The sequence below is a fragment of the Pagrus pagrus genome (assembly GCF_965226575.1).
Source record: "Pagrus pagrus genome assembly, chromosome: 15".
Taxonomy (NCBI): Eukaryota; Metazoa; Chordata; class Actinopteri; order Spariformes; family Sparidae; genus Pagrus; species Pagrus pagrus.
The window spans coordinates 16,431,609-16,440,894 of record NC_140199.1 but is presented as its reverse complement, the minus strand read 5'-3'; the positions used below and the strand labels follow the sequence as shown (position 1 = coordinate 16,440,894).

At 37.0% G+C, this 9,286-nt stretch overlaps 1 protein-coding gene across 1 annotated transcript; it reads left to right on the top strand.

Moving 5' to 3' along the window:
• Nucleotides 1–1,732: 1,732 nt before the first annotated feature.
• LOC311270345 (androgen-dependent TFPI-regulating protein) lies at nt 1,733–4,971 on the top strand (the record flags this gene model as incomplete). The annotated part of the gene is made up of 6 exons (XM_084375155.1): nt 1,733–1,885; nt 1,972–2,097; nt 2,193–2,294; nt 3,844–3,959; nt 4,394–4,545; nt 4,650–4,971. 6 exons carry the CDS (start codon nt 1,733–1,735, stop codon nt 4,685–4,687), a joined length of 687 nt encoding a protein of 228 aa, XP_084231281.1. The 3' UTR covers nt 4,688–4,971.
• Between the last annotated feature and the right edge of the window lie 4,315 nt (nt 4,972–9,286).

Here is a 9,286-nt window from a genome sequence, read left to right as displayed (position 1 = left end):
CAGCACCTACATTACATCTGACAAATTGTTACAAACCTGGGATTTGTATTTAAGACAGTGGTCCGATGACATAGGGTGTTGTTTATGTAATACTATAATATTGTGTCATTGTACATATATAGATTCTGTGTTGTAACATGTCATGATCGTATCAAATCATCGCTGACTAACTTGTTTTTTCTATTTTATTGTACAGATACATCGACGACGAAAGAAAATAAAAAAAGGGACAAAATTAAAGGTCTGGTTTCTTGAGGAAGTTGATTTTTGAGTCTCATTCACAACTCAAATAGTGACGCTTTGGGATGGCGGCTGACCCGACCTACAATCTCAAAATGTCAGTATTTGATGAGTAGGGAATGAGATTCAAAAATCAACTTCCTCACAAAATGGACATTTAATTTTGTCTCTTTTTTTGTACTGTGTCGTCGTCGATGTATCTGTATCTAAAAAGTTAGTCATAATTTGACCACTATGCCATGTTGCTGAAGATGTTATCAAGATAGATAGACTTTCTTACGAACTGGACATTTAAACATAAAACTACATTCACAATTTTAAGGGCCAGAGTTAATTTTATAAATATTACATTCAATGAATAACTCTCAATATTTTTTTTATGTTTTTAACATTTGATAATGGGTTAGACGACATGGGTCGCTATATTGTTTAAATATATATATAAAGTGCAGGGATGTAGGGAATAACAAATAGTTGTATAACGCACAGCATGTTATTTCTGACACACTGACTGAAACACAACATAAAAAATTATGGCGTACAAACCGTGTCATTTACAAGCCTTCACATGACATCCCAAAAGTGCCATGAGTGTCTCACCACAATGACGTTAACTCTAGCACCACCCTCAGGTCAAAAGTGTTCATTACTCCCACCATGCAAATCCCTGAACATGGTCATGCTGTTGAGAACACACAAAAAAACATGAAAAGCCCCATTCTCTTCAGCCTGTTACCAGTACCAAACTTCAGATGGGAAAAATTTGTCTTTTTTTTCCATCTGTCATGCAACTGTTCCCTGATGTGAAATGAGCATTACAGCTTCAAAAGGCTGCTAGCTTGCTTCAGCCTTCTAGTCGAGACACCCTTGGTAGAAAAATGCAGAATTAATTTATATTTGTCGGGTGTATTTCTACCTTTTGATCTAATTTATCTGACTGGAGAACAAAATATGACTCATCATATAATTTCCAAAAATTTGACAATGCAAAATTTCTGTCCCTCCAAAGGGAAGTCAGAGGTCAAGGACAAACACATAACAGCACACCTGATGCTGGCTGGGATTAAGTGTGTTGTTTAAGGACAAGATCAGGATTTCACAACACTTAATGACAACAGAGAATCAACTATTTTGCAAATGACGTACTTAACTTGAACTGATTTACTCACTTAACTTCTATTGCAAAATGCTATGAAACCGATTAAGCTCTCACTGCGAATGAAATTGTCACATGCTACAGCGCGTCAGTTATGAAAGAAAGACTCCAGTGCTTTGTAAGAAACAGTGGGCCTCTTGTCTGTGAGTGTCGCTTTACATCCACTGCTCACTGATTTCGATAAGCTCTCGCTGAATTACACTAATCTCTCAAGAACCCTCACTGCCTGAAGTACCTCAAGTTTGAAGGGAAAACTCACACTCTGAAGAGAAGTTTTTGCTAGTTTTTATTTAGTTTTTTGTTGTTTGTTGAGGATCAGTATACATTTACAGTACAATGACTTCAACCCTGAGAAGAGTGTACCACATCACAGCGTTCAGCTGGTACGCTTTCATTGTTAAGACTCTCGCTGCTAAGGATGGAGAAGAGTTACCACCAGGAATCTTTGTTTATGGAGGACCTTGGAAGTACCTTACTTTTTTGAATTTGGTAAGTAAATTCCAAATATTATATTAATAAAATGTTCAATAGTATCTATGAAAAAGGAAATAATAGTGTTGCTTTTAATATTTCAGTTACTACAAATGACATTCTTTGGACTGGCCACAGTGAATGATCTACAACCTGGGAAGAAGTCTGAGAGCACTCTGAGCAGATGTAAAGACCTTCTCTTCTCTGTCTTTGCCTTCCCTGTGGGCATGGTGAGAAACACATTTTTGAAAATCCAACATTGTTGTAAAATCATAAAATAAGAAATGTACTACACATTAATTCATGTTCTATACATTTTGTCCAGTTTGTTGTTCTACTTTTCTGGACCATCTTTGCCTATGACCGTGAACTAGTCTACCCAGCTACCATTGACACCTTCTTCCCCCCCTGGATGAACCATGCTATGGTCTGTTTGTAAGCATTTCAACTATTTTTTTGCCTAAAATTGAATAACCCTTTAATGAGCGTGAATTAATAGGTAATAAGGCCCTTATAAGTCCTTATCATATGTTTATTAACATTAATAAGACTGTATAAGTGTTAATAATAGCATAAAAAATGTAACTTATTAGAAACAGTTGATTGAAACGCACAATACGTAATTTCTGCTGAAAGGGATCTCTCAATCAAAAGAAAAACAAAAGACAGAGAGCTGGTGTAGTGCCATGATAACCATCCCTTGCTTCTGATTGGCTATTCTGACCCTAAGTGTCTTTCGCAGACTTTCTTCCTCATTCTCTGACTCTGTTCAAGGAAACTGTATATATATTTTGGTTTCCCTGTTGTGACAAGCGACCAAATGAAACATTTGTGATAATACAAGCACACAACTCAACAAACAATATAACAAAGGTCTAATCGTTTTGAAACATGTTGATACAGAAATGTTACATATCATATCTTTAATAACATTAATAAAAGCCTTATGCGTGTCTAATATCTAATTAATAGCTTATATTTGTTTATAACAGCATTGCAAACGCGTTTGTTGAGTTCAACCAACTTACTGTTACTACTTACTGATTTATTGTGATTAATACAAACTTTATTATGCATTATGCATCCAGGACAAACAGACTGAGAAACAGCTTCTATCCAAGAGCTGTGACCTCCATCACAGCTCTCCCACAGAGCAATAATAAGGGAACTGTGAGCACCAGGGGTGGAAAGAGTACTGAATATCTATACTCAAGTATGATTACAGTTACATTAATGAAATATTACTCAATTACATGTAAAACTACTGGTGTTAGAATAATACTCAAGGAAAAGTACAACATACTCTTCTCAAACTCTACTCAGAGTATTAGTTATTTTTCAACCTTTGATGTGTAATCCATTATCAGTAGCAGCCGGTTTCTGTTTCAAATCTGATCAAATCTTCAGTCTGAATTACTCAGTGATCGTGGTCACTTTTCCAAACCTGCACCTGCTGTAGAGTTTTGTTTTTTGTAAAAAAAAAAAAAAAAAAAAACTTACTAGATTACATGGTGTAATGGTATGAGTTAAATTACAGACATACTTACAGTTAGTTGAGTAGATGTTGTTAGGTACTTCCACTCCTGGTGAACACACATCAACACACATGCACACAAACAGCCAAGGACTAACAAACTGCACTCGAGATACTTTGCTCTTCCCCTCTGACGTTGCTTTTACTTACTTATTTATTGTTTTTCTGTTCTATTTACTAGCTTTTTATCTCTTTGTCTTCATTCTCCATTCTGTTTCCAGTTATGTGTCTTCTATTTTACTACAGAGTGAACAAATGTCTGAGTTAATGGATGCTTAGTATTATAAATGATTATAGATGATAAACAATAATATCATCACATGATAATGACTTATAAGGGCCTTATTACAAGGACCTTAACATAAAGCTTGACTCAAAATTTAAATAATCCAGATTCTATTGTAATGAAAAATAAATGAGTTTTTCTACACTGTTTCCTCAGCACACATTTGTCTTTCCTGTTTTACTTGGAGAAGTGCTGGTGCAGCCTCACACCTACCCTCAGACTAAACATGCGCTGGCAGCATTAGGAGTTGTTGGCCTGTCTTACTTATTCTGGTAAGTGTTGAGTCAGCACACACAGTAGAACCACAACAAAGCATTTCCAAACTTTAATAGGCACATATCAAAGCATTTCAGGAAAATGTAGTCCTTCTTCAGTTAATGTGGTAAAATAGCACAGCAGTGTCTGAATGTTCCCACTGTAACTAGTCTAGACTAGTCCAGCGCAGCAGCATTTATCAGTTCATAATGCAAACAGCTGGAGGGCTGAAAAGCTTCCTTTGTTCCTTCAACAGTTCTGGCTCACATACAGTAGCAACCTACATATCCTCATGTGTCTGATGGTACAGACCGTAGCTATGCTGAGATTTATTACTCTGCTGCAGTGAATATTTGCACATGCCATACTAGATCGTTGAGACAAGACGGTGCAAGATGATCTGACAGATACACTGAAGTTTCTTTTCCCTCTCTCTAAACATGCTCTGCAGGATTATATGGGTGTACTTGTCTGTTGGGATTTGGGTGTATCCCCTTCTTGGGCACTTCAGCACCAATGGTCTCATGGGCTTCTTCTTTTTCAACATGTCAGTGGTGACGTTGCTCTACGTGCTCGGGGACAAACTCAACAGCCATGTCTGGAGTAAGAGACAAGCAAATTTACCACTGGAGACAAACAAAGGAGTGCATGTTTATTTGTCACTAATCTCTCTGTCTGTGTCTCTCTTTCGCTTTTGTCTCCTTTAGGTAAGGGGAGAACCAGGATGACAACCAAAGCAAAGTAGCCAAATTCAATGTCTGTGGCACATAAAATGGTCGAACAGTTATCCCTAATAGCAAGAGTATGTAACTTTTGGTAGAAGCGATAACACATATTTCCTGTTACAAGTGAAAAGTTGAATTTCAAAGCAATAACATACACCATTGTTCGATTAAACACTCAAGCTTTTGCTGCTACAGTCTTTGTCGGTCTGGTATGACCAGTACTCATGGTGACTAATGTGAGCTAAAGTTAGCAAACCTTAGCTAGACTACATATTGCTGTATAACACACGACACTGATTCACTTCACTGACTGTGTGATTCTTCTTCATGTATTTACTGTTACATTAGCTCAGCAATTTAGCAGTAAAAACTTTAAAGGGGCTATCTGGTCTCTGTAAGATTAAGATTACGATTAAGATTGGCTTTATTTTTCCCACAATGGGGAAATTCACTTGTTACAACAGCTCGAGATACAAAAATAAAGGACAAAGAATCAGAAAAATATGCATGAAGCTAAATAGAAAATAAAGAGAAAGAAAAAAACCAGTAGCTACTGAAACTGGCCTCAACAGCTAAATTGTGTAGCCTGGCTACCTGTTGTAGGCCTTTATGGGATAACTGGCTTTACAGTTCAACAAGGGGTGTTTAAAGGAGCTCTATGTCACAATCTGTAGCAGTTTACATCTATTAATCACATTTTTATTAGCCATATGTGAGCAGATTGTAACGTGACATGAAAAATTAAACCCTCCCTGTCTCTCTTGGTCGGACTGTGGATTTCTTTGTGAAGGACTTATGTTGGATTTTCCATGACCATACAAAGGATGTTTAGAAATAGAGTTCGCCAACATAAACTAATGACTTGCACCCTGCACAACACAAATGTTCCACAGAGCCCCTTTTACATTGCACAACACTTAAATAAAGTAGTTTAAACATCGAAGCGAGCCTAATAAAGCAAGCATGACAACAATAGCAAGTAATCCTCTAGTTTCTATATTTTCATCTTATGTATTACCCATATTAAAAACAGGTCGATGTTGAATGTAATAGGCGTATATCAGAGATTCTTTTTTTCACTTGTTCACAGTTATCAACTGATACAATTTGGCAATAAATGAAGCAGTCAGGATGCACCATTCAAATGATCCACATAAAGCACCATTGCCCCTAATTCATTAGCAGTGTCATCTTTGACCTGAATAAAAAGTGCACATTTTCCCATTAATCATGGTACATCTGGAGGGGTTGGGAGAACAACTTGACTTGTTGTCATCCAAAACACAATGCTGAACAGTCTTGATTTGATTTCATCACAAATCCATCGATATATCCAGGACAGCTATGTTTTGTCCATTAATTCCGATGTGTGGGATGATTTCTTTAAAGAGGAGCTCATCCACCATGCAGGTCTCTGTAGCCTTTAAGATGGTGGAGATAGTTTGGATCTGCATCCACCAATCCAACTGAAAGGATCCTGGCCAATAAGTGCACATCTTCTTCACTCAGATCCTTCTGCTGAAAGGTGAATGTTAAATGTTATCTCAATTATCATATCATAATTGCATAATCATCAACTACAGCATTTAACTTTGGATGATTACTCACCTTCTTGTTGTTGGCAGATGATTCAGGTTGTGATTTTTGATGTTTATTTTCCTGTCAAAGATAACAATCGTTACAGAGAATCACACTTTATTTCCTCCATGGTAACACTGGTCACTTCCTCTAGCAGTTGCAGGGCAGCTTCAGTTGGTTTCTGTCTTTTAAAGGTTGATTCATGTCTTATTCTTCATCCAAATGACATTTTAGAACCAAAAACATTTCAGCATGCAAAAGAAAAGAGTTTTACTCACCTCTTTGAGTCCTTTTGAAAAGCACATTATGACGAAGAGGAGGCCAACAACAATCTGAGCAAGTTAAAAGAAAATGCCAGTTAATATTAGTCCCCTGACAAAAACTCTGATTAATTCACACTGATGCAACTCACAGCTGTAAGAGACTTAAATAACTTATAAAGAGGTTTTTACTTACTCCCAGAAGGTGCCACATGTGTATTTCTCTTGGTTACGTCCTGAATGCGCCCTGATTTGTAAACGACTGTCAGTAAAATAAGATTCACCAGCTCTGAGACATCAGACCACAGCGAGAGTCACGAGGGATTAACACCCATGAAGAACCAGCTGTACAGGATTCACTGCATTTCAGGAGAAACTACACCTGAAAGATGTTAATCGTCAGGCATCATGTGTTGTTACGTGAGCGTGTGCGTTAAATGGGCTATTGTTAAGGAAAGAGAGTTGTCATTGCCTTTTTGTGTTAACACAGTTTCCAGTTAAGAACGCAAGTCCCTGTCATCTGCAATAGCAATAAAAGAAGAGTTACAACAGTGATGTATGACTTCATACTGTAATGCAGTGTTAGGAAACACTTTTGAAGAGTGTCACAACCTGACCATTTGAATTACATTTACACCTAACATACTTTGAATGTGTACTGATGGAGTTGGCAAACATCTGGTTCTGCTTTAACGTTCCTATTTTAAAGCCATAACTTACTGATGTGTTCTTTAACCAAATCTGTGTTGTGATATGTCTTATTTTACTTATTTATTCATCAAAATGGCAGCAGTAAAGCCCTTCGTATGCTGGCGTATGTCCACAAATTTAATTGGCAAGTGTTATGAAACACCGGGGCTTGAATGTAACTAAGTACATTTTCTCATGTACAGTACTTAAGTAAAGTTTTGGGGTACTTTTGTGGGGTTTTTTCACACAAAATGCAATGAGTCTTTTAAACAGACAATAAATCTACCCAACAGTATACAAAGGATTGAAATTTAACTACAAGAGTATTCAAATACTGCTTTCACGTTTATGCATTGGTAATATATTATACTTTAATACCTTGTTAAACAATCAAATTATATATTCAGTGACAGTGTTAGGTTCCCTAGGGCCACATTTCAGCATTTTTATTGCTTTTACTGTGAATACATCAAGTAAAATTTTGATTGCGTACTTCAGTAAGATTTTAATGACTTTTACTTGTAAATGAGCTTTTTTTCATTGTTGTATTGCTACTTTCACCATGATATGACTACCTTCTTCCACCAAGCATGTAGTAATATTGTGGCAGGGACCGCTACACTATTAGTCTTGTTAATCATCCCCACCAGAGAAGAGAAAATATGTTTTTATTGTTGTCCTGTGGTACAGACATATTATTCTTTACATTGTAGCAGTCCAATTGTTTGTGACTTGCTATTTTTCTTTGTTTGGGCTGATTGTCCCTCATGACTAATTGCAGGGGATTCAGATCACCTGTGCACAGGTGGGGAGACTGACTCCTGATTGAGGAGTGGAAGCAGCTTGGGGCATTTCCCTCGCAGCCAATCATGGTGTGATGACACCCTTTTTGTAAAGGCTTAAGAGAGGTGGGAAATGGCCGACTGGTGGCTCCTGCCCTCATGCTGCATCTGTCCCTGACCCATACTGAAGCTCTCCCTGAATCACTGAGAACCTCATTCCCCCTTAGATTGGCAGCCAGAAACTCTGGTCTGTTTAGGCCCTATTGGGTTTTCTTGACTACCCACATCTTTATAGTGAGGAAACTTTGTTTATTTAGGAACTCCTTAAAACCCCAAGCCCCTATACACTTTCAGTTTACCATTTTATTTCCCTGGGGCTTGTAGGAGGCATTTGTTTGTTGATTTATTGTCCGAGTAGCACATTGGGAATTTCCCCCTAGACTTTAATGTTTTTTGTTTATATTTTTATGTAGGTTGGGCTGGCTTGTAAGCAATTTACAGCCAGTACCACCACAACATTCCTTGGTAGCAAAGTTGGAACAGTTAATCTGATATGTGAGTAAACACTACTATACCATGCCCTTGATCTTTTTTCATAAAAATAAATGCATTGGTGAGTGAGTGATTTTTAATTGTGTATATCTTCCACCAGAGGGAGCCAAATGTTTCATAGACCACCTTACTTTATTTACCACGTCAGGTAGACGAGTATTAAAAAGCAACTTCCTTCTTGTATACCCATAATTTCACAAGGTAAACAACATTTTCACAGACTGAAAACAATTATTATAATTTAGATAATATTAAAGGTGCACTATGTAGTTTCTGGTATGGAATTTTAGAACAGAAAGATCTTCATTGACTGACTGTTTATGCCTGAACAAACTAAATAAACAAACTATCTTTGTTAAAGGACAACACAATTTCATACTGTTTGATTAAGTATATTTGGCGGACCCTGCCACCTTTCTAGCTTCAAACAGTGTTCTGGGGACCTTATTTTCCTCTGAGAACAGCTTGTTTATTCAGTTATGGAAAAACACATATTTCTAAGTTTGTATTATTACCTCATAAATATTGTAAAGATTTAAATTCTGAGTTTGAATTTCTTCTACACTACATTGTGCCCCTGCCACATTGTAATATGCAGAAGATTGTATAGCCCATTCTTAGTGTTGTTTATAGATGTTTGAACTTGACAGATTATACACTGCTGTGTGTACATAATGTGGATACATAAAATGCTTGTGTGTGTGTGTGTGCGTGTTTATAGTATGTATATACTACATAAACAGTTGCAGGAAGGCGC